This window comes from Corapipo altera, unplaced genomic scaffold (assembly GCF_003945725.1).
Source record: "Corapipo altera isolate COAL_440 unplaced genomic scaffold, ASM394572v1 113, whole genome shotgun sequence".
Classification (NCBI taxonomy): Eukaryota; Metazoa; Chordata; class Aves; order Passeriformes; family Pipridae; genus Corapipo; species Corapipo altera.
This window is the reverse complement of record NW_020884895.1, coordinates 10,458,485-10,483,368: the sequence shown is the minus strand read 5'-3', so window position 1 is coordinate 10,483,368 and position 24,884 is coordinate 10,458,485. Positions and strand designations below refer to the sequence as shown.

General features: G+C 43.7%; 2 protein-coding genes across 9 annotated transcripts in view; one reads left to right on the top strand and one right to left on the bottom strand.

Moving 5' to 3' along the window:
* SMC4 (structural maintenance of chromosomes 4) overlaps positions 1-22,443 on the top strand; it is a 30,116-nt gene extending 7,673 nt beyond the window's left edge. For 3 of the 4 annotated variants that reach the window (XM_027647440.1, XM_027647438.1, XM_027647439.1), the window contains exons 6-25: positions 9,819-9,983; positions 10,483-10,610; positions 10,817-10,957; positions 11,460-11,610; positions 11,977-12,141; positions 12,927-13,160; positions 13,733-13,918; positions 14,326-14,487; positions 14,644-14,869; positions 14,948-15,024; positions 15,855-16,007; positions 16,121-16,247; positions 17,082-17,271; positions 17,756-17,900; positions 18,523-18,696; positions 19,152-19,334; positions 19,896-20,128; positions 20,546-20,729; positions 22,092-22,306; positions 22,341-22,443. In XM_027647440.1, the coding sequence (XP_027503241.1) occupies positions 9,819-9,983; positions 10,483-10,610; positions 10,817-10,957; positions 11,460-11,610; positions 11,977-12,141; positions 12,927-13,160; positions 13,733-13,918; positions 14,326-14,487; positions 14,644-14,869; positions 14,948-15,024; positions 15,855-16,007; positions 16,121-16,247; positions 17,082-17,271; positions 17,756-17,900; positions 18,523-18,696; positions 19,152-19,334; positions 19,896-20,128; positions 20,546-20,729; positions 22,092-22,306; positions 22,341-22,428 (3,327 nt within the window). In that variant the 3' untranslated portion in view covers positions 22,429-22,443. Of the gene's footprint in view, positions 1-9,818; positions 9,984-10,482; positions 10,611-10,816; positions 10,958-11,459; positions 11,611-11,976; positions 12,142-12,926; positions 13,161-13,732; positions 13,919-14,325; positions 14,488-14,643; positions 14,870-14,947; positions 15,025-15,854; positions 16,008-16,120; positions 16,248-17,081; positions 17,272-17,755; positions 17,901-18,522; positions 18,697-19,151; positions 19,335-19,895; positions 20,129-20,545; positions 20,730-22,091 lie in introns of all 4 variants that reach the window. The other variant, XM_027647441.1, reaches the window with a different exon arrangement.
* A 2,075-nt stretch (positions 22,444-24,518) lies between these two features.
* Positions 24,519-24,884, bottom strand: part of TRIM59 (tripartite motif containing 59) — a 6,303-nt gene continuing 5,937 nt past the window's right edge. For 4 of the 5 annotated variants that reach the window (XM_027647448.1, XM_027647450.1, XM_027647451.1 and 1 more), the window contains one exon: positions 24,519-24,884. This exon is cut by the window's right edge and continues 1,001 nt beyond it. In XM_027647448.1, the coding sequence (XP_027503249.1) occupies positions 24,626-24,884 (259 nt within the window). In that variant the 3' untranslated portion in view covers positions 24,519-24,625. The other variant, XM_027647449.1, reaches the window with a different exon arrangement.

Below are 24,884 nucleotides of genomic sequence, written 5' to 3'. Positions count from 1 at the left end.
CTGTTTCTGTCAAAGGAGCTTCCAGTTCCCCTCTAAAAAAAAAAAAAAGTATAAAATTCTTGTAGCTGGGTGGCTGTGTTTGCTTCACTTCCTCAACCTTTCTGTGCTGCCCTTTTTTACAGCTACACCCACAAAAAGAGGATATCTCTGTTTTCAAGTCTCCATGCCAATTAATTATCTCCTCCACCACTTTATCCCTGTATTTTCTGTTTCAAGATGGAGCAAGAAGAAAACAACTACAGTAAATACACCCTTTTTTTTTTTTTTGTTTTTTTTTCCCACACAGTTGTTCTGAAGGATCATTTTTACCAAAATTTCTAGAGGGGAGAAAATGTAAAGTGAAAGATGAAGCTGGGTAGAAATGGGGGTGCAGAGAACATTCCCTTGGACCACTGGGAACATTTGGGAAGGAGCATTGCTTTTTTAATTGATTTTTTTAAATTTTTTTTCCCCAAATGTGATTTGTTTTCTTCTCCCACTAATTGTTTCCCAGGAAATTATCAAGAAGGGGAACATACCTTTTCCTAAAAGCTGGAGTTTCATGCTTTCCACCCCTACAAAAGGAAATAGGGAGAGGTAAAACCAATATTAAGGCATAAACTAGTGATTCCCACTATTATTTTTTAATTTCATCCCCCCAGACTCTTTGTCTCAGGAACAGAGATTTTCTGTTTCTTCAGTCTTTCTGTCTGAGGGAAAGTCCCTTCTCTCTGCACAGCAGGTTTTGTGCCTTTTTAATGTGAAATCCACTGATTTGATCCTTCAAAATTGCATATTTCCAGTTGGGAAACGTAGCAATATTTTCCAAGGAATGACAGCAGAACTGCAAACCCCAAATCCTAAAAAAAATTAGACTTAGATGTAAATGAGACCATCTCAGCCTGAACTACTGTCACCAGAATTGCTCTTTTTCCCCCTGATATTTTTCAAATTATTTAAAATTGAAGGGATAAATAACAGGTTTTTATTTGGCTTTTACTCTTCTTTTTTTAATAGCAACACTAATAATTTATTTAAACTAAGCTTAACCTGATACCAAGTGTTTCTCATTTAAAATCAGTTATAAATCTCTTTGATTTTTGACCCTGTCAATAGGGTATGATTGAAAATATTTCACCTGTACTATAGATTTGGGGCAAAAAATGTTAATTAAGGCTTCTCAAATGCTGGTTTGGGGGTGTGACACAATATTCCCTGGGTAGTACTAAAGAATAAAGTTGTAAGAGAACGTGTCCTACATGTAGTAACAACACCTTTAGGTGCTTGATTTTATCTTGCAAGCACAGTTAGCATTGCTCAATGGAAAATATTTGCTTTTTACAAGACTGCTTTATATTTTTTTGCTTCCTTCTCCCCACTTCACCCCCTATTTTTTCAGTCTTTTTCTGCTGATTTTGGTGCTTTTAGGCTAAAATTTGAAAGCTGAGTTTTGATGTAGGTATTTCTGCTGATGCCAAACTGAAAATTTTAAAACCAAACTGCTGCTGACTTCTGTGAGTAACATTACAAAAAACACCTGTGGAAAGACAGAAAATGTGAGACTAATGGAGTGGTTCTAGAACAATTACAAATGCAGTGCCTGAACTCATTAATTGAAATAAATCTGCTTTTAAAGTGATTCTGGTTACAGGGGGATGTTGCCAACATAAAACAGGAGGAGTTTGTCACTCTTGTGCTCCTTAGGTTCTAACACTCTATCACATGTTTTGAAGAAATTGTTCTGTGCTTTTAGTACGTTGGGAACAGCCAATTATTTTGCATTATTGTAACAATATTATTATAGCAATTCTTACAAATATTATGCATGTTAATGAGCTTGAAACTGCAACAGGAAAAAGTGCATCTTGACATTTAAAAAAGAGGTTCTGGCATCTTGCTGCTATTTTTTTTTTTTTGTCTTCCACACCTCGTGCCCCCTCTCCAGTACCTTGTAGATCTGTAAAGAACAACAAATAAAGTTATTTAAATTTACTGAAACACTTGGAGCTGCTCTGACTGGGCTGGGCAAAGCCCTGAGGGAGTGTGTTTGCTGTTGCTCCCTGGTGACTCCTGACCAGGTTAACCTGGAGGGGCCAAAAAACTCTCAGGCTCTTTATTAATAATTAGGAATTTATTAATAATTAGGAATTTTGAATGGGAGCCCTGGAAGGAATGTCACTTTGGGCCATGGCAGGGGGGCCGTGTCACAGCAACACCCCTGAGCTTGGGTCTGCAGCCTGGCAAGGTAAGAGAAGGAGAGTCCAGCCCAAAGGGAAGTGGAATTCCATAGGGAACTCCCATCCAGCCACTTTGCAAATAAATATTGTAGAAGTAACAGCACAAGACTTTAAAATAATTTTTTATTAATGGTAGCAGACTTTTAAGTTGATTTTAATTTCCTTAAGAAGTTACTTGCGAACCAATTGAAACTGCTTTGAGTAAATTTTGTACTAATTACAGAAGCATTTCACTTAGATGGGTTTGATAGACTTCATTAAAATATTCTCCTGTGATCTTAAGCAGGTATAAACAGTGATTTTTTTATGTCTGTACTTCTGTAACTGATTGGAACTAAGTCTTATCCCATGGCAAGGTTATGTTGCCAGAAAGGAAGTTACATCGAGTTTTTCACCTGCTGCTTTGTGGAAATAATGTAGGACTCACTTCCAGTGTTTTGGGGAGGAAATGAGGGAGAGCAGATTTGCTTCTCCCTGTGAGATAAGCCAGAAATTGCCAATTGTTGAGGGCTGTGCTCCTGAGGAGACACACCAACACTGGAGCACAAGGTGGGATCATAAATGGGATTAAAAAATCCATGCTGGCTGGGGATGAGAGGGTGGTTCCAGTAAGATTTATTTCTTCAGTAAAACAGGGAAACATGGAAAGCAGAAAAGCCCTTTTCTGGGGGCACTGTGGAGTTGAGTGATAATCAAAGGATTTTTTTAGAACACACCAATAATCTGAAGTCACACGTTGCAGGTTGGGTTTGCCAATTACTGCCTTAAATTCCAGAGTGACTCTAGATTTGCACTTAATTTGTGTTCTTGTATTAAACACAAGAATGTCCTTAAAAAAGCTTCTAAAATCAGACAGATGTGCAAACAGCTCGACAAAGGCTACTTTTAAATTATTTCCAGAATGCAGAATAGTAGTTTTGTGCAAACAGCTGAATAACAGGCTTATTTTAAATTTTTCCTCCTCTTTGCACAGTAGTGACATTGTAGATTTTTATATGTGCATTTATTGCTTGACTTTCTTATTTCCCACTGAGTTTCTAACACTTTTTTTGAAGGCAGAGCATAAAGTTGAGTATCTGGTACTTTTTTCTCTCCTGTAGAATCACCATCTGGTAAAACTGAAGGGTAAAAATGAGATATGGCTGCAAACATCAAGTAATAGCAGAAATAACATGGAATTGTGGGACAAAAAAATCCCCAAACAACCTATTGTGGCTTACAAGAGCTGTGTTACAGTCATGTCTGCAGGAGAATAATGAGGTTACAGGAATATACAGCTTCCAAAATCCATGTATACAGAATTGGAATTCATGGGCAAAATTTATGTGAGGAGGGAGTATGGGTCAAAATAAAGTCCAGTTGAAATTAGCAGTCTGGAAAATTGAAGATACACAAATGTAGCATTTATTTTTGCCATTCCTTACTGTGCTCCTGCTTAAAAAGTGAGAGCTACTATTTTGTCAAAGTGGGAAAAAAAAACACCCCAAAGCCAAGTGTCATTAAATTAAATTAAATTTAAAAAAAAAAAAAGGGAGAGAGGGTGCAAACAGTGGAAGTTGCAAACAGGGAAATGGAAAGGCTTCTCTCACTAGAGGCTTTTCTAAGAGAAAAAGCACTTTGGTGCCTTTATTAGCAAGACACTGATTACACAAATTAGCCAGGAAATCAAAATACAGTGAGGGAACTGGTGTCAGATGGGGCAAGTCAGAACCACCCAGCTTCCAAGTGAGCACTTAGCAAATGGTGTGGCAGCTTGAGACCCTCCTTTAACTCCCCATTTTATCTTTTTTCTGTAGAAAAACAGCTTCTATAATAAACATTCCAGCTGTTTTAATGTTTCTCCTCCAGGCCAGTGCAGTGTCACCGTGTCATTCTGGCTGCCTGAGCCACTGCTCCTCATGCTGCTGGTGCTGAGAAGCTGCACGTGCTGTTGTCAGAGCCCTTGCAAAATCTGTTCATGTTCCACTTGCTGCACTGTTGGAGAGAAATTCAAATATTACTGTAAAACAGATTGAAAATTCTAAGCATTGTTATTTTATTAAGGGAAGTTTGCCTTATTGCCAGGGCACTTCTGCCCAGGTTTCCGTGTTAAAACGTTCAGAAAATAAATAGAAATTGGGTTATAATTGGGATTGATCAAGATAGATTTGCTTCAGGAGGACAAAAAAAACCCAGACTTTTGGCTCTGGCTGCTCTAATCCTCCACAAAACTGGGAATTAAGGTGGCTGTGGGAGCTGCAAGCCCTGTTTTGTGCAACTTCAGGTCAGTGCTCAAAGGGCAGGTTTGGTGATCACCTGTTGTGTGTAAAAAAACCCCTGTTTCCAAACTGTGTGGTCTCAATTTTACTATGAACTCAGCTCATTTTTTTAGGAATAAACATTCCTGCTGTAACTATTTTAATCTGAAATTCATTATGTTTGCATTAAATTTTATTTAGTATAGTAGTGGTATTATTATTTAGTACAGTAGTATTTAGTATTTTATATAATACTACTCCATCACCATTAATCTTGTGATGCTTGACAAAGTTAAATTAAATGTTCTGATCACTCTGCATTCAGAGATCACTTAAATGAAATGGAATTACGTAATACTATAAAGTTGCAAACTAATTCATTTAATCAGTTAATTTAGTAAGCAAATTAAATGTACTTATTGACAGTATTAGGAAGTTACAAGATGACTGTTATTATGTTGGGATTCCAGTAAAGCTTGCTGATACCCAGCACCACTCAAAGATTTCAGACTCAATAAGAAAACTTCCTTTTATGGGTCTTTAAAAGCCTTAAAAGCTCATATGTTTTAAAAAATATGCTGCCACTACAGTGAAACCAGTGAAATATTCTTAAAATATTCTTAAAATACTAAATATTAGAACCACAGTTGTCATATCTAAAATGTGGTGGTGGTTTAATGTGATTTGGAAACAAATTGTGTTTTGACTGGTCCCCAGGCAGGGGAGGTTTTTCTGAGATATAATGTTGCATTTTCTGGGCAGTGTTTTCTCTCCAACTGTTCCCCCTGAGCAAAGCAGGGTGATTTTCGATCCAGTCAGATGTCACATTACCCACTGTTTGAATCTGACTGGTGCTGACAAAGAAACCCTCAAAAAACTAAACCACAGCAACTGCAACACAAAATTCCCCCCAAAACCACCCAAACTACCCTGTGCTCCCCCCCCCAGAGCAAATACATTTCCAGCTCCTGGGTTCCAACCTCTCTCCTGAAGTTTTCAGCACTTTATTTTAAAGCTTCACATTAAGACACCAGAAATTAAGTGACAACCCAAAATTCTGGAAAGCTCTTTTTAACTACTCCCTGCCATAATTATTCTGTGGGATAAATGCTGTATTAACTGTTTGTGTGACAAAACTCAGGGTATTGCATAACACTGCCTTCCAAAGTGATTTTTTTCCCAATATTCAGGCATGAGAAGGAAGGCAGTAATCAATAACAGCAAACATCTTTCTAGGCTCTCCAGAAACCACTAATCCTGACAGAGAAAGCAGGTTAGATTAGATATTGGGATGAAATCCTCCCCTGTGAGGGTGGGGAGGGGCTGGAATGGATTTCCCAGAGAAGCTGTGGCTGCCTCATCCCTGGAAGTGTCCAAGGCCAGGTTGGACAGGGCTTGGAGCAGCCTGGGCTGGTGGAAGGTGTCCCTGCCCATGGCAAGGGTGGAACTGGATGGGCTTTAAGGTCCCCTGTAACCCCCAAAATATTGTTTAATTCTCCATGAAGAGTTTTAAGTCATGTCAGTAATTTTGGCTGTCCCTGTCTCGTTTCATACCAGAATTTTAGAATGGAACACACCAGCTGTACCCTGGAACTCCCTCATTCCAGTGGCAGCACCATCCCAGCCTGAATTACTGGGCACAGCACAAGTGACCTCCAGCCCCAGTTTATCCCATCTGAGGCTGCATCCTGTCAGTGTGGGGATTAGCACCCTGTGCCAGTCAGATCTCAGCTTTGGAAAAAAAAAAAGCCCCCAGTCCCAAATGTAAAGGAAGGTTTGTGGAACACAATCCTGCTGTGTGCCAGGAGCAGCACCTGGGAGTTACCTCAGGAGTGAACAGAAGTGTCTTGTTTCTAGACTGGTGTAAGAGTGGCAGAAAACTCCCCTTTATCAAGCATTTTCATAACCTTGATTAAAATTCAGATCTTTTTGTGCCAGAGAGCCCTTGATAAACTCAGACTAAAGCTGTTTGGAGAGGATCAGCTGTCTTTGCTTAATTTTAGAGAAAACAGTAGTTGTAGGGCAGCCTCAGGACACAAAACCAGTGGTAGAAGCTGCTGCTGGTGTTGTCACTCCTGTCATCTTTCTGGGCATCCCTGGAATCCTCCTGGGCTTCCACAGGGTGGGCACAGGGATCACTCCTGGGCAGTGTTGGGCATTGCTGCTTCACCCCACACTGACCCTCAGCCCTCAACTGAGTTTAAATGTTAGTATGAGCAATTCTTACACTAGTTCTTGAAGGCTTTTACGATTTACTTCCTTTAAAGTCTTTGCTCTTTCCTTAGGCACAGTAGAAATCTAAATTTATGAAGTATCTTCAACGATAGTTCACCTCCTTGAGAGTTCAGCTGTGCAGAGAAAGACAGGTCCTAAATTCCTGGAAGTTCCTCCTGATCCTTTTCATCAGGGGAAATCCCTTTCAGGTGAGAAGGGCTCTTGCCCTTATGATCTTGCAGCCTGGTCTCAAAGAAGGTTTCTCTGGATTTGCCACCATTTCCTTAGAAATGTCTCCACAGATCAGGCTGAGTTTTAGAATGTCCCAGCTGAGGTTTTCTGGTGACTCCCCTGAGATGTTCTGTAGAATTTGTCACTGAGATGTGTGTTCACTGTACAGAGTTGGAGTTTGCCACCTCTGACTAGTGCTGTACCTGCATCCCAATGGATTCCCACTGATGGAGGAGGCTCCACCCACACTGCATGAGCTGAAATAGGGTCTGTAATTCCATTGAGAGCTCTTGGACTGAGTGTAGAGTCTTCCCAAAAGGCTTGGTGAGAATAGAAATATGGAATCCCAGACTGGTTTGGGTTGGGAGGGACCTTGAAGCCCATCCAGTCCCACCCCTGCCATGGGCAGGGACACCTTCCTCTGTCCCAGGTTGCTCCAAGCCCCATCCACCCTGGCCTTGGACACTTCCAGGGATGGGGCAGCCACAGCTTCTCTGGGCAACCTGTGCCAGGGCCTCCCCACCCTCCCAGCCAACAATTCCTTCCCAATATCCCATCTCCCCCTGCCCTCTGGCAGTGGGAAACCATTCCCCTTTTCCTGTCGCTCCATCCCTTGTAAATACTCTCTCTCCATGTTTCTTGTAGCCCCTTCAGGCACTGAAAGGCCACGGTTGGGTCGCCCCAAAGCTGCTCTTCTCCAGGCTGAGCAGATCTGCTGCTTTTCCATATGGTGCTTCCTGAACTTTTGTAGTTCACCATCCCACCATTGGCAGCTCTGCCCATGTCACCAAATGGTGTTGCCATCCATTTTGATTGCCTCAACACAGCTTTGATTTCCTTTGCTTTGCACATTGCTCCCTCTCTGAATCCATGAGCCAGAGGGACAGGAGCAGAGTTGTCCCGGGGTTCTGTGTGACACTTGGAGCTGTAGGGGTGTGTGAAACGTGCCCAAGCCTGTTCTCATCCCTTCTCCACAAATGGCTGCCTGGGCTGCCTTGGTTTCACTTTCACAAGTGCTCGTCTGTGTTTCAGATCCTCCCCTACAGAAACGAGCAAAGTTGCTTTGGGGGGTTTTAATCCATAATTCAGATAATGGCTCAATGATGAGCAGGTTAGGAAACAGTTAACAGTGGTAACAGTTTTAACAATGCACAGTTGTAAAATGTGTTTCCCCTGTCATGGCTACTTTTTCAGTCCCTTTATCAATCAAAATAGCTGGAAACCTTTTAGTTTCTGAAGTATTTTCACTCCAGGAGTGAGAGAAACAGATTTCTGTATATATTAACTTGGAAGACACTACAAATATTAAATAATATTTAAAACTCGTATTATTCAGTTAATAGTTCCTCAATAGTTTTACTCTTGATAAGAAAATAATCCAAGTATTGCCATTACTGAGCTACAGAGAAACCTCACACCTCATCATCATCTTTCTTAGATTGTTGTAGCTCAGAGATGGTTAATTATATTCAGCCAAATCATTAAAAAAAGTTGACTCACATTCCTTGCTTGTCCAGAATTCCTGATTTTTCCTGTTAAATCCAGGGAAGTTTTGTGGTTTACAGCACCTAAATCAGGAGTATACATCCAGTATAGGAAATTCTCAGCCTTGATGCTCAGCATCTGAATTAATCTTTCCTGTGCTTGTTTTTTCTTGCATGTAAACAGAGGAAATGCTTTAATGCAAGAAGGAAAAATAGAGGCTTCTGACAATTCCACAGAAATTTGGGAAGCTGCACAGTTTCCTACCCATAAGCTGACAGGCAGTTTTTGGTGTAGAAACCCTACTTTTGGGGCAGTGGAGCAAATGTGTAATTGGGATTTTATGTAGTACAGCAGGAGTTTTTAGAAAACTGATTGTTTGGCATTTTGAGATGTGTAAGAAATCAAAATAAAGAGTTTTGTTGGGTTTTCTTGTCTGGTCAAACCTGCTGACACTTTTTAGGCACAGTGGTAACCAGAAAATAAAAACTTAGATGCGTTTAACATGCAGAACTTTAAATTAAAAGAAACCCCTCTGCCTCTGTGTTTTACTCAAACAACAGAATTACTGACAGGAAAGGCTTACCTGAGTAAATACCGGTTCTTAATGTTGTACAATTTGTAAAAATTCACTTTTTTCTGTTCTACTCAACTAAATAGTTACTACTTGGAAGAAAACCTGGTGTCACTAAGTGTCATTGTGAACTGAGTGTGTGCAACTAAATCGCTTGGGCAAAAATGGTCACTGTGTTCTGAGCATAAAGCATCAAGAATCGAGTGTTTTGTTGGCTAATGATAACATAAACAGTCTGATTGGCTCAGCTTAATCCTTCCTAAGTCTTATTTTTAAAAAGAACAAATCACTGTTATTATTCACCTCAGTCATTTAACATTGATGCTGTGCATAAAGGAAAATTAAACCAAGGAATCCTGATACTTAAATAATCTTTTTCTTTTTCCAACAAGGAAGCCTCGATGAAATGAATTACGGTTCCAGTTCATCCCTCAGGTGTTATTTTATGGACCTTCTGGTTTCTAAAGAGTCTTCAATCCTGTAAAACTGCCCTCAGGCTATTGAGAACTCCAGCACCAAGGACATGCTTTATTCTCCTCTTCCTTTTTTAGGTTGGCAAAATACATTTTGAATCTTTAGAGAACTGAAGGAATGGTTACACCTGAAGATTGGCTCCAGAAGAGACACATCACCACCACCTTGGAGGAGAATTCTGTTAATTTTCATCTTTGTTTTCCCAAATACATATGAAGGTTGAACTTAATGATCTTGGAGGTCTTTTCCAACCTTAATGATTCTGTGTTATCCCTGCTGGAATAGTTTTGATTCCATAGATGTTTGTATTTTTCCAGAATACTCTTTCCCCCAGCAAAAAAAAAAAAAAAGCCCTTAAGAACAGAAACCACCCAACTTTTCTTTTCCAAGGGGGAAGTGGAACAGATCTCGATGATGAAGCCCAAAGGCCAGACGGAGCACGACGAAGGAATGCTGGAATATTTGGAAGATATCATTGGATCTGCACGGCTGAAGGAGCCCATCCAGACTCTGTGTCGCAGGGTAGAGCTCCTGAACGAGCTCAGGGGAGAGAAGGTGAGGCCTGGGAAGCTTTTATTTAGCATTTCTTCTAGAATTATTCTCTGATTCTAGGGATGCACACACAGCTGTGTGAGGAGAACTAAAACCACGCTGAATTACTTGTGGAGATCTGTTGCAGGACTTGTTTTTGGAACATTTTATTGATGCATCGGCTTCTAAAAGTATTAAATAAATCCTAAAATTCTAAATAATAAAACTTCTTTTTACTTGCTGTATCTTTGGTAAATCCTAATTCTGTTGCAGGCTTGTTTTAAAGGCCATGAAGGAAAACAAAAGATGTGCAGTTGCAGAATTAACTTTAAAAGGTTGAAATATAGAAAATAAACTTCTGTGTGTTCTTTCAGAAAGCTTGTGCTAAATCCCCTCTCCGAGTTCATTCCTGATCTCCAGCTCTCCAGAGCTGTGTCCTACAAAAGGTCCTGGGGGGTTTCTCCTCATGGTTTCCTCCTCTAGGCCTGGCTCTGCCCCAGCTCTGCCCCTCTGTTTTGTTTAGTTAAATCGAGTTAAAATGGTGGAAAGAGAAAAGGATGCCTTGGAAGAGGACAAGAATCACGCCATCGAGTTCCTGTGTTTGGAAAACAAAATATTTAAAGAAAAAAATCACATCTCTCAGTACTATATGTAAGTTATTCTCTAAAGCTTTTGGGGTGGCTTTAGAGGGTGGTGTTAAACTCAGCTTTAATATGTCTAATTAGAAATATTTTGCATTTCTTAATCAGTAATTAATATTATAGTTTAATACTTTGCACCAACCACATTGTTACACTGAAGCTTCATGGGAAGAAGTGGAGTTTGAGGGTTTATTGTTGTGGGGTTTTTTTCCCCAGCCATGACCTAAAGAAACGAATAAAGGATCTGGAAATGCAGAAAGAAAAAATTAATGAAGAAACAAAAAGCATCAATGAGAAAAGCAGTAAACTTGCAGAGGAAACAAAAACCAAAAATAAAGCTCTGAAAGAACTTGAAAAGTAAGTGTTTTAGGGATATGTTCCCAAGTAATGTGTTTTACATGTTCCCCCACCAAAATCTTAAATTATCTGATGAGCAGAGTCACTTCTGCTGTGTCTGAACATTCTCTGGAATGGATTAAATGATGTTTTGCACAAAAATGAATTACAACAAATTTCTGTTGGTCTGATATGGTGCTGCAAGTTGTTTCTCTCTGAGAACCTGGGTGATATTCAAATACCTGATATTTTTAATGGATTTTAAAGTACGTATTTCTTTGTATTGACTGTAAAAAAATAATTGGGAGGTGGTTTTTAGATTTACATCTGTGATGTTTAGGTACCTGGATTTAGATATTTTTCTGATGAAACATCATTTCCTCAGGGAAAATACTGTGAATATGGTAAATATTGGATGTTGTTATTCACAAAAACTGAGTAATATTGGTTTAAATTCTCTCTACTCCACTGACATTATTTTTATACTGTATGAAATGGATCATTCTTTATTTTTTTCCTTCAGGAAATGCAATAAAATTACGAAGTTCATAGAGGAAAATAAAGAAAAATTTAATCAGTTGGATTTGCAGGATGTGAGAGTGAGGGAAAATCTAAAGCATGCCAAAGGCAAGGTTAAAAAACTGGAGAAGCAGCTTCAAAAAGATAAAGAAAAGGTAATTGAACCACAACTTGGTTTAGTTGGAGAAGTGTAATGGGTTGTGAGAACATCTTTGGGCAGCTGGAAGAAAATAGAAAAGAAGCCAATTGCAGTTTGTGCAACAAAGAAGATGGGAAAATGAGGTTGAAATTATTTTAATCAGATATTTTAAGTCCTTTAAATCAGCCAGAGATTCTGTATGCAAATCAGTTCCTGCAGTAGTGCATTATGTCCCTTAATGTAGTTAATTTAGTGGATCTGTGTTCTCAGGTTGGTTGTTTCCAGCTGTTGTGATCTGAAATCACTCTGTGGATCATGTGGGGAGTTAAGAATTCCCTTGGTTTCAGTGGGAGAGGGAATTAAAAACCTTTTCCTTCCACAGGTCGAAGAACTGAAGAAAGTCCCTTCCACGAGCAGCAAAGCCATTGATGAGGCAAAGGCAAAGAAGGAGCTCCTGGAAAAGGCAAAGGAGAAGGAGGAAGCAAAACTCCAGCAGGTTCTGGCCAGCCTTCAGGATGAGACAAAAGAAATTCGGAAGGAAAAAGAGGTTTGAACGGTTGTGACTTGGAAAACTTGCTGTGTTAACTTTGCAGAGCTGAAGGAAACGATCACAAGACACTTAGGAAGTGCCATTTCCGTGACAATTCCACTGTTTCACGTGTTACCTCAGTGCAGCCTCACTGGGAAGTTAATCTTCAATTTATAATTAGAGCTAAATCTTTCTTGTCTGCCCTTATAGTGATCAAATATATCACTCATATGTTTATAATAAATAATCTTACACTTCCATAATTTTAAATGCACTTTCACTTTCTCCCACCAAACCATTTAAGCCAATATGCTACTTCAGTAAAGGTATTTTGGAATGGGATGTTCCAAACCTTTCCCAGCTAATGATCTGCCTTTGAATTAATGGACAGCTACTCTAACAGCTGGTTAGAGTTGTTGAAGCTGTTCAATCACTGAACACCTGGAGGCTGGAAATTTATCCTGTAAATTTGGGGGGTTATTTTCTGTACTTGAAAACGTGGATTCTCCACTTGAGCTGTAATTTAGCACAAATTGAGAAAATTCTATAAAGCTTATATGAAAATGTTCTGTGATAATTCCCTGAAGTTCTTTATAATTAGGAAAAATACCTTGTTTAATTTCCACCTAGAATATGTTAATAAAGGAAGAAATCCTGGTTCTTCTAGAGCACAGGACTGTTTTCTGCTGACAGCAGAGCTGCAAAAGAACATCCCATTTCCTCTTTCTCCTTTCCCACAGTGGGACTGAGGTAACAAACCCCAGAGTTGCCTGGTTGATTTGTAACCTCTGGTCGATTTGCAGAGCAAAGAGAAGGAGCTCATGGAGTTCAGTAAGGAGGTGACCGAGACCCGTTCCAACATGGAGCTCAAGCAGTCGGAGCTGGAGATCCACCTGAGCAGGTACAACACGGCCCTGGCTCAGCTCAGCCAGGCCAAGGAGGCCCTGAGCAGCACCTCAGAGACCCTGAGGGAGAGGAGAGCTGCCATCCAGGACATCGCTGGGAAACTCCCCCAGGCCGAGCAGCAGCTGAAGGAGGTGACGCTTGACTTTCCTGTTTCATTTCTTGGAGTCACAGCACAATATCGTGACACAAACCAAAGTGAATTGTTAACACTAATCTCAAATGAACAACATTCAAACCCTATATTCTATTACTCACTTCACTGGGGGAATAAGTATTTGATTTCACACTTAGTTTGGGTTAAGCCAGTGTTAATATTAAGCACTGAAATTACATCCTGCATATATCTGCAAGGGAATCAGGTTAAATATCACACTGAGACATGTTAAAGAAATAAATGGGTGTATTTCTGAGCCTTCTTCGGGGTGGGGAGGCCCTGGCACAGGTTGCCCAGAGAAGCTGTGGCTGCCCCAGCCCTGGGAGTGTCCAAGGCCAGGTTGGAGCAACCTGGAATAGTGGAAGGTGTCCCTGCCCATGGCAGGGGTGGGACTGGATGGGCTTTAAGATCCCTTCCAACCCAAACCATTCTGGCATTACTTGAATTTCATTCCTTGCTCCTCTCTTATTCCCCAAAATAAAAGATAATGCCTGAGTCCAGTAGTTTTCACGAGGCTGAGAGAGTGTCTTTCTTTCTTTGAATCCCCAGAAAGAGAAGGCTCTGGAGAAGCTGGGAAGGGAGGAATCGGGGGTGAAGGATCTTGTGCGGAACCTGCGGCGAAAAGTGGAAGAAGCCAAAAGTTCTTTAGCACAAAGTCGCAGTCGAGGAAAAGTGCTCGAGGCTCTGCTCCAGCAGAAGAAATCTGGGAATATTCCTGGACTGTATGGAAGACTGGTAAATTTTAGGAGGCTCTTATACTTTTTGGCTTAAACTTTAGAGGAACTGAGTGGTGTTTCTGTGACTGAGTAAATGTGGGATGCCTCACTTCTCTGGTGCTGGGAATTTCGAGGGCAGACTTGTAAATGCTGTGGAATGGCTGTAAGGTAAAACATTTTTCAGTTCTTTCCAGTTGGTTTAAAATTCAGAGCTGAGGTAGAATTGTTCATTCCTGTTGCACATCACTGTAAATGTATATTTGGTATTCTGCAATTTTTCCCCACCTGTTCATCCAAGGAGAATTACCTCTGCTTCAGAAAAATGAGTCTGTTCAGTGTATGTACATGTAAAAAAAATTTACTAAAAAGGATAAAACTCCCAAGAGGAGCCACAGCTCATCCATGTGCTTCCACCTCAATGCTCAGGGAGACCTGGGAGCCATCGATGACAAGTATGATGTGGCCATTTCCTCATCATGTGGAGCCTTGGACTACATTGTTGTGGACACCATTGACACTGCCCAGGCCTGTGTGAACTTCCTGAAGGCAGGGAAGATTGGAGTTGCCACCTTTATAGCCCTGGACAAGGTGAGTCCCAGAGCTTGGGCAAAACTAATTGTTTCACTGTTAATTACAGTCTGATTGTGTTCGCTTTAAAGCCTTAACATCCCTTCGGAGGGTGGAATGACCTCAGCATTTATCCTAAAGGACATCTCCTTCCTTTGTTTCCTTTGTGGGCTGTAGATGACTGTATGGGAAAAGAAAATGGGAAAAATCCCAACTCCTGAAAATACCCCCCGGCTGTTTGACCTGGTGAAGGTGCAGGACGAGAAGGTTCGCCTGGCGTTTTACTTCGCGCTGCGGGACACCCTGGTGACTAAAAACTTGGAGGAAGCCACCAGAGTGGCATTCCAAAGGGATAAAAGGTGGAGGGTGGTGACACTGCAAGGACAAATCATCGAGATTTCAGGTACTGCAGCACACACTTGTGCTTTGTAGCTGATATGGAAGCCCAGCATGTTCTCTGACCTCATCCCTTGTGCTGCAGGAACGATGAGTGGAGGGGGGAGAGTCCAGAAGGGCAGGATGGGATCCTCGGTCGTCATGGATGTCTCAGAAGAAGAGGTTAGTACAGAATCTTAATGCAAAGGGGAATTCCCTCACAGTTCCTTAGGGTTTGGCAGTTCATAGCACGTGTGTGTGTGTCCTTTGAAATCAGCATGAGCAGGGAACAGTGTGGGATGTAACACTAACAATGGTTTATAAAGCCAGAATTCACAAGGTTAGCAGAGGTTATGGTGCTCTTTAGTGCATAAAAGGGTGGTCAGGCATTGCAAAGGGCTGCCCAGGGAGGTTTGGAGTCCCCACCCCTGGAGGTGCCCAAGGAAGGCCTGGCTGTGGCACTCAGTGCTCTGGGCTGGGGGACAAGGTGGGCATCGGGCACAGGGGGGACTCGATGACCTGGAGGTCTTTTCACCTCAGTGATCCTGGGATTGTGTATTTTTTCACAGCACAGGTGTCATAAGCCCCTTATTGAATGTTTAGTCCCATAGTGCTACCTTTGGTAGCTTGGGAACTGACTGGAGGTAGGGGTGAGAACATGGAAGATATGGATCATAAGGAACCACTTCTTGCAGAGCAGTCCAACAGAAAAGACAGGTTTGGGCCCTCACTGGTGTCCATGCAAGATTTGTCAAGGAGTGTCAGAACTTTCCTTCCAATTTGTATTTTAGGAATATTTTGGCATATCAGGATGCAGTTTGCTTTTTCTTCTGAATTCTTTTAGGTTTTAATCTGCAGTTGCCCCTCATTTTTCACCATTAGAGCTGATGTTCTTTGCAAATTATCAAATTGTCACCTTTTCACTCCACTCGATCCTTGTGTTTGCAGAGCTCACAGACTGTGCTTTGTCTGTGGCAGTGACAGCAGGTAAATGATCCTCTCTTTCTGTGTAGGTCAGTCAGATGGAGGCCCAGCTGCAGAAGGATTCTAAAAGAGCAGTGCAGTGTGAGGAAGAGAAATCACAGCTGGAAGAGGCCGTAAGGAAACTGCAGCAGGACATCTGGGAAATGAGGAACACCTCGGAGAAGTACAGGGCCAGTATCCAGGTGAGCAACACCTGAGCTCTGCAGGAGTGTCCTGGGGTGCTTCCAGCTCCACACAGTCCTGAGGAGAGTCCAAGGACAGGATCCCAACCCTGTTGTGTTCTTGTTCTCCCCAGAGTTTTGCTGAGCAAGAAATTAATCTAAAAAACCAACTCAAGGAACTTGAAGCGAACGTCGTCGCTGCTACTCCCGACAAAAGCAAACAGCAGGAATTGGAAAAAGCCCTGGAGGGTTATAAAAAAGGTATATTTTGTGGAGATGGGGGTAGAGATTGAAATGGTAATCAACAGAGGAACCAATGGTGTGGGCTTTGGGCTTCAGTTCCCTGTCTTGGTTTGGGACCTCATTTCTTCTAAGGGGGGTAAAAGGTATTTCTAGAGATTAGAGAGTAAAAAACATTTCTTTTTTTGCAATTTCTCAAGCTGAATTAAACGTTAATTTTAGTATTTTGTTTCTTTGGTTAGATTTTTCTGGCTGTATGACATGCAGATTCATAAGGAAACTGAGTTTAATTGGAACCAGTAACGAGGAGATAACGTTATTAAAGTCAAGTGAAGGCTCTTTCCATGTTCTAACTAGACTGTTACATGAGTATAAAATAAATCCCCTGTGGTCTGTGGTGGGCACACATCCTTTTTGTGAAATAATACTGTTCAGCAGGTGTAGTAACTGCACAGTAACTCCAACTCCTGAGCAACAGTTGGTGGCCAGTTCTTCAAATTTAACCTTTGAGCATTTTCTCATTAAATAAATGCAAAGAGCGAGCTTGGAATAGCTGCTTATGCACTACCTCATGTATTTAAGTACCCTGTGTACATGAAATTATCCAGTTAAGTGTTTAGGGGTTTACACCAGAACAGCTTTGATAGTAGAACAGTGTCAGAAAGACGTGGGTGGTATTTTTCTGTTTGTCACAGTTAAACTCACCATTTTTCACAGTATAAAGGAATATGTGCAGTTCTCAATACAGTGAAAGAGCAGAGCCTAAATCACTTCAGTCACTCCATGACTTAAATCTTGATGTGTCTCAGCAGTTCCACGGGTGTCACAGTGATTCACCCCCCTTGTTCCTGCCAGGTTATGAGCAGCTGGCTGAGAAAGCCCAGGAAATGGGAAATGAAGTGAAACGGCTGCAGAACCTCATCATGGACATCACCAACCGTAAAGTTAAAGCCCAGCAAGACAAAATTGATAAGATTGACAAAGAAATAGATGAATGTTCCTCGGCCATCACCAAGGCCCAGGTGGCAGCCAGGGCTGCAGACAGGTACAGCACTCCCACTCCTCAGGGAGCTCAAGGGAAACACCAGTTTGGGGTTTCTGATCGTTTCAAAGTCACATTTAATGAGCGTTTCCCTGAGATTTGCCTGGCACTGAACTGCCATATTTCAGCATAAAGATCCAAACTGCCACACCCTGGAGCAGTTCAGATCTGAGGGCACTGATTTGATGGTGAGACCTGTCAGGAAAGAAAATGGGGTCTATTTTTGGTGTTAGCTTAGCAATCCATAGTGAATATTTGGAACAAATGTCCAGTCTGTCTCTGAGAGAAGAAATTAAGTCATTTAATGAGGGTTGGCTGCTCTGAGCTTAAGGAAGACAACCTTGTTTTCCTTGGATACCTCAGGAGTGTGGGAATTGATGCCTAAACAAGCACTTCCTCCTTGGTTGTCAGCAAATTGTGTCTCGAGGTTATTTTCTGTCACATTTGCCCTTGTTTGGGGTGCACAAACATCTCTGTCCCCCTGCAGGAACCTGACAAAATCTGAGGAGGCTGTTCAGCGCACGGAGAAGGAAATGGAAGAGAATGAGAAGGACATTAAAAACTTGACAGCAGAGCTGACCACGCTGGAGGAGAAAGCCACAGAGGTGATGAACGACTGCAAGCAGGCTGAGGTAGGTGGCACCTCCAGGTAAACCAGGGTGATGACTTACATCCTCACTGTATCCCACTTACAGCCCAGTCCCATCCAAATGTTGTTGTACAGCTGCAGACTGACATTCCAAGGAATGGCAAAGGTGTACTTTTATTTTTTATACTCACCTGGAAGTTTATCTTGACCCAGTTTGCTGAATATTAGAAAAAAACTTACAGGTTTCCCCAAGGAAATTATTGGATTTAAAACTTGTTTAAAAATAGGTTTTTTTTTTCCAGTTTTGTGGGATTTTAGTTTCCCGTCTGGATTCTGGATGCGAGGGAGGGAAAACAACCAGGATGGTTGAACTTCTTCCAAATACAGCTGGGTTTTGAGCCTGTCTTTCTCTAAAACTGCCTTTTAGCTAAAAGTGTGTGAGTGTAGGACTCGTAGTTTGATCCAGATCAGGCATGAAAATATAAACTGCAGCCTATTTTCAGTCACTCCACAATTCAGGGAGCAGCTTTATAAATCCAAGGCTGTGTGTTTGTTTGCATCAATCCCTGTGAATAAACCCAGTGAAAACAAAGCCACAGCCCATGAGAGGGGTGACATTTTTGCAGGTGACTGATGAATGCCCTGTTTTGGTGATTTCTGTCCAGGAAGCTTTGCCAGCAATGCAGGAGGAGAAGAAGAAGTTGCTCCAGGAGATTGAAAGGATTCGGGATGAGGAACATGAACTTCAGAGTGAAGCTCTGAGCATCAAACTGAAAATGGAACAAGTTGACAGTCACATCTCTGCCCACCAGGGAAAGGTTAATTACTGGCAAAAAGAGGTAGGGAAATGGTTGAGGTCCTAAACCTTCAGTCATGGAATTGTGGGATGGTTTGGGTTGGGAGAGGACCTTAAAGCTCATCTCATTCCACCCCTGCTGTGGGCAGGGACACCTTCCACTGTCCCAGGTCCCAGCCCCGTCCAGCCTGGCCTTGGACACTTCCAGGGATTCAGGGGCAGCCACAGCTTCATCTCACAGGATGAGCACATTAACATCTCATTAAAACCAGATAATCTGGGAGAAAGCTCCTCTTCAGCTCACAGTTGAGTGGTGTTTATGCAGGAACAGGGTAAAAGGATATTTATTGTGTTTTTCACATCCTATTTAAAGGGAGTTGTGAAGAACCTTTGAGTGTTTGGAGAAGCTTCACTATGTACCAACACAGAAAATACTTATTTTAGAGTGATAACTGTTAGGATTTGAAAAGCTTCCTGGTAATGGCTGTTGCATTTCAGATCTCCAAGCTGTCCCTGCACCCCATCGAGGACAAGCCCCCCGAGGAGCTGCCCGTGCTGGGTGAGCAGGAGCTGGAGGCGCTGCAGGATCCCGACGGGATCACCAAGAGGATCGCGCTGCTGGAGGCCCAGAGGCACGAGATGAAACCCAAACTGGGGGCCATTGCTGAGTACAGGAAGAAGGTAAAGCCTCACCGGGGCCATCCCATCTCTGGGAATTCCAGCAAAAAGGAGTCCTGCTCCTCTTCCTTCAGGGAACTGCAGTGGAACCCCCGGATTTTCCCATTCCTGTTACCAGCCTGAGTGTTTGTCAGCTCATCCTCAACCAAGTTGTTTTAGGAGCTTCCCTAAGCCTTTTGTATTCCAGACCATCAGCTGAAGGCAACTTCCTTCATGATCTTGGAGGTCCTTTCCAACCTAAATGATTCCCTGACTCTCCTGTGAATGTTGTATTTAGAGTCAAGTCTTCACAGCTGAGACAGAAAAAAAATACCAGAAATTTTTTCTCCTCACTTCAGTAATAGTGGACTATCCATCAGGTTAAATACTTTTCATTTTAACATGATTTTTCCCTCAGCAGCAAAGGAGAAAAGAGAGATCATTTCGGTTTTTTTGTTTGAGGGCTGTTAGCCTGAAATTCTTGAAAAAGGCATTTTCAAATGGTGGGAAAAGTGGTTTAAAATGTAAATTGAGGAGGCACCTCTTTAACTGCATTTCTGTGGTGCTGTTTGTGTTTCCCTGCAGGAGGACCTGTACCTGAAACACGTGGGAGAGCTGGACAACATCACCAACGAGAGGGACAACTTCAGACAGGCCTTTGAAGAGCTCAGGAAGCAGAGGCTGAACGAGTTCATGGCAGGGTTCAATGTCATCACAAACAAGCTCAAGGAGAACTACCAGATGCTCACCCTGGGGGGGGATGCTGAGCTGGAGCTTGTGGACAGTCTGGATCCCTTCTCCGAGGGAATCATGTTCAGGTTGGTCAAAGTACTTCTTAATTGTCATATTCCTTTTCTCAACCTGTTTTTAAGTTGAATTTCATTGATCATCACTGAACCAAGACACGCTTGCCATTGGCAAGGTACTGGCAGAATTCACAACTTTTTAGCTTTGGGATTCAGTTCTCCTGGAGAAATCAGGAACTAACAGTAGCTGGAAAGCTTTGACCTCATTTCCCAGTGCTGAATTCCCAAATCTGCCCAGGGGATGGGGGCAGTCATGTGTTGTGCCACAAACAGAGCGTGTTCATGATTTAGGAGTTACAGAGCACTTGGGAAGGGAATTCCCAGGAGCTGGGAGGTGTCCCAGCTCCCAGGACAGCTCCGTTCCAGCAGGTTGGGCTCAGCCACACCCCGGCTGGGCGGGTAAGTCATGAAACCCCTCCCTGTTTGCAGCGTTCGGCCTCCCAAGAAGAGCTGGAAGAAGATCTTTAACCTGTCGGGGGGTGAGAAGACGCTGAGCTCGCTGGCGCTGGTGTTTGCCCTGCACCACTACAGACCCACCCCCCTGTACTTCATGGACGAGATCGACGCCGCCCTCGACTTCAAAAACGTCTCCATCGTGGCCTTTTACATCTACGTGAGTACCCAGGGGCACCTCTCTGCCTGTTCCCTTCCCTCCAGGACACACAGGCTGGCAGCACAACTGCAGCACAGTTTAAATCTGCAAGGACAGTTCTCAGGGGAAGCTCCAGAGGAAGAAGATTTCCAGAAAGTGCTTGGACTTTTGCTTTCTGCATATTTTTTTAAGGTCCTAAGTTTGATGCTTTCCCAAAGTGAGGGGACTAATAGAGAATTTACAAGTGTTTTCCCTACAAATCCTCTTTCATAAGTTGTCTAAAGAGAGCTGGAATTTGCCAAAGGTGCCACATCTCCATGCGCTGTTTCCTCTTTAAAATCCCCCAAACTAATTGAGCTCTCAGTGATGTCTCCATGTATCCAAGCTCATGATCTCTCAGGAGCAGGCAAGGTTGGATTTATACTTCCATTTCATTCCCATGAGCTGTGTCCCATCAGTGTCTCTGATCCATCTTGATTAGTAGGTTTTTTTCATGCCTTTAAAAGTCCTGCCCTCACCATATTTAAGCAAAGCAAACCTTTCCAGCCACGGTCGTGGCTGCCAGTTAAACCTGGGATGTTCAGAATTATCCCAAATGTCACCACCAGTTTTGGGAACAGGTGGCAAGGATTGGGATCAGCTACTTTAAATTAGGGAAACACCTGGAAGTTCCCTGCCTGCAGCTGTAGGTTTAAACTTGGCTTCCACAGTGTGTCCACAAAGGAGGGTCCATCACCCACAGGTGAGCCAAGGGTTTAATTCCAGCTGCAGTTTAGACTGACACAGACAGTTAAAACCTAATACTGAGTTTAGCTTTTAAATGCGAATTTAACTTAGTGTAGGTTGTATTTTGTGCACGACTTTGAACTTCCATGAGCAGCCTGGTCTGTGGAAGGTGTCCCTGCCAGCAGCAGGGGTGGAACTGGATGGGCTTTAAGGTCCCTTCCAACCCCAACCATTCCATGCTTCTGTCCTGGAGAAAAGGGGCTCAGAGCCCGGAACTTACCCTGAACTGGTGGGTTCTTAAGCACAAAATCAGTTTTATTTCTAAAGCACAACCAAGTTCAGACACTGTTACCTGTTGTGCCTCAGGGTCACACAGCTGGTGTTGGTTGAGGCTGGTCCTCGTCAGCAGAGGGTTTGCTTTCCCCTCTTCAAATCCACGGGAACTGATTTTCCTGGTCACTCTCAAAGCAACCCTGGCTCTGACAGTCCCGGTGACTCAGCAATACCCCCTCCAGCCTTGTGGAATTCCTGGAACGAGGATGGGAGCAGGAACTCTGTGGCTGGTGATGACTCCTCAGTCCTGTCCCCTGGGCACGGGGCTCCCACCAGGACAGAGCTTTGGGAATGCTGGGCACTAACAAGCCCTTTGTGTTTCAGGAGCAAACCAAGAACGCCCAGTTCATCATCATCTCCCTGCGCAACAACATGTTCGAGATCGCTGACAGGCTCATCGGCATCTACAAGACCCAGAACACCACGAAAACTGTGGGCACCAACCCCAAAAGCATCGCTCTGAAGGGGCTGCAGGAACTGGCTGCCCTGGAAGGCAGAGCCCAGAGCCAGAGGGGACCCCAGAGCCAGGAGGGACCCCAGAGCCAAGAGGGACCCCAGAGCCAGGAGGGACTGAGTGCCCTCCCTGCTGCTGCTTGTAGGTCTGTCTAAGCTACTTTTATTTTGTTTTGTACATTTTGTTAATAAAACCCCACCTCAATAAACTGTCATGTAAAAACTGAGGAAGGGGGGAGCTCGTTGAGGGGGGCAAAGGTAAGATTTCAGTCCCTGTCAGGGAAACAGGAGGACCCTGGAACTACTTCCCTGTGAGCCTCCCATGTCTTGGGAAGAGCAGGGAGCAGATCCTGCTGGATCTCCCTCCAGGGAGGGAGTGGGAACAGCCACCTCCAGGGCTGCCTCCAGCTCTGGGATCCCCAGCTCAGGATGTGGAGCTGCAGGAGATGCTCTGAGGGCTGGAACCCCTCTGGAGACAACTCCCTGCTCCTCCCCTCTCTGTGAGGGATCAGGGGAGGGTCTGCAGCGAGGGAAGGAAGGTGATGTGATGGCCAGTCCTGCTGTAAGAACAGGCTTTATTTGTAGGCAAACCTCAGAAAATAACAGTACATTGGGAGTGTTACAGGTGTCAGGGGTAAAGGCACTTTAAATTCCTGTAGTGAAAAATAAAATTGTATTAGAAATTCTTTTAAAAAGGAAAATAAAAGGTAGGAAGGGGGGTAGGAAATGCAGCCTCATGGGGCAGTGAACAGACCATCACAGGATTGGAGACTGATGTGTCAAGTGCAGCTTCCCAGCAGGGCTCAGGACAAAAACAAATTCCCAGTTTTACTGGGGAATTGGTATGAGAGCACTTACACAGTCCCAGCACACATCTGGAACACCATTCCAAAACTGAGCAGTGGGATGGGTGGGATTTGCCACTGGAACTCTGAAAGATGACAGAAAAACTCAGGAACAAACTCCAGGCACAGCTCCCATCCCAGTGTCCTCCTGCTCCTCCCCCAGGACACTCCACACCCCCCAAGCTGCACCTGGGCTGGGCTCGGGCTTTGTCAACACTGGGATAGCAGGACTGGGATCAACTTTAGGTTTAAGGAATGTAACAGTATCACCTCTGAGGACTGACCTCGCATGAACTGTGGCAGCAGGTGGGGTTTGGCAGGACCCCCCAGTGGCTGCTGATAACAGGGAAGTTTGGAGTTCAAAACCCCAAGTTCAAGGAGTTAAAGGGCAGGTTCAGAATTCAATCCCTGCTTACAAACCACATCAGCCAAGGAATGCTGCCGGGCTGGGAGAGAGAATTATTTTTATGAGGTCAAATACCCATTTCTGTGTTTTTCTCAACTCAATCCCCAGTGAATTGTCGCTTGCTGCCTCGTGCTGGTGGAACTACAGCACTTGGAGCCTCTGCCAGGGCTTGATCCAGCCTGGTAAAGGCTAAAACTGGCTCCATTTAGGCTGGAGCAGCTCAAAAGCAGCAAATGGTGTCAGTGAGCACCTGAGGGCAGAATAAACCCCTGTGCAGGGACAGGTCTCTGTGCTGACAACCAAAAGGTTAAATATAAATTTGCATTCCTTGCAGGTTAAGAGCTCCTGACATCTGAAATCCTCCTACCCCGGACTCCAGCAGGAGTTTTGCCACTGCCTGCAGCGTGTTTGTGTTTTCACCACACCCTAAACAATTTAGGAAAAGTCAGGGAAGCAGTGGGAGGTCTCTCCCTGCCAGCCCAGACCTCCCCAACGTGGGCACAGCTGGGTCTAAAACCTGTGTGTGCATCCAGGGTCCTGCTCAGCAGGAGAGGGTGGGAGAGGAGGAACACGGGAAACACAAGAAGTTATTACACACAGGATAAAAAAAATGACAAAAAGGGTGAAATCGTGTCCTTTGCTCTACCCAGAAGCAAAAACAGCACCAGGGCCACGAGCACAGACCTCAAAGAGCACAAATGTCTCTGTTCCAACACAGTCACAGGCCAGGAAGCACAGAAAGGGAGTTTCTTGCACATCAGAGGCAGTGCCGGCCCTCTGCAGCTGAGGGGTCCTGACAACCTGTCATGTTTGTACCAAAAAACAATTTCAAAAGATGTTACTAAAAATAAAGAGAGTCCACGCTGAAGGAGTTTTCAGAGCTGAGACTCAGATTCCCACATGTGAGCTGGTTCCAGCTGCTGGTCCTGCCTGGATCCCAGCTGGAACAAACACCTCAGTGGGACAGAGAGGCCTTTCTGGTGCAAATGTTTACTTCACTAAGACTTAGCTCAGAGGAAATCCAGGCCCTAGAGGAAAGGAAGGATATGGGAATAGAAGGGAAAAGTGTAGAGCTTTAATAATCCAGTTTTTCAGTGGAAATCAAAACTTATCCTGGATTCCTGCACTGGGTCATCACCTAATCATGGAAGCAGTCAAAGGGGACAATTCTCCTGCAGAACCCCATCAGGGAGGTGAATGGGTGGCACAGCCCATCCATGGCCTTCTGCAGGTGGGAGCAGGAATGCTGATAGAGCTGGAGCAGGAATTCCGAGATCCATGCGGGAGCAGCCTGGATGGCCCCGGGGGGCAGCGCCCTGTGCAGGGCGAGCGCGGTGCCCGCCAGGCCCAGCAGCAGCAGCAGCACGGTGGGCAGGCTCAGGGTGGGCAGGCTCAGGGTGGGCAGGCTCAGGG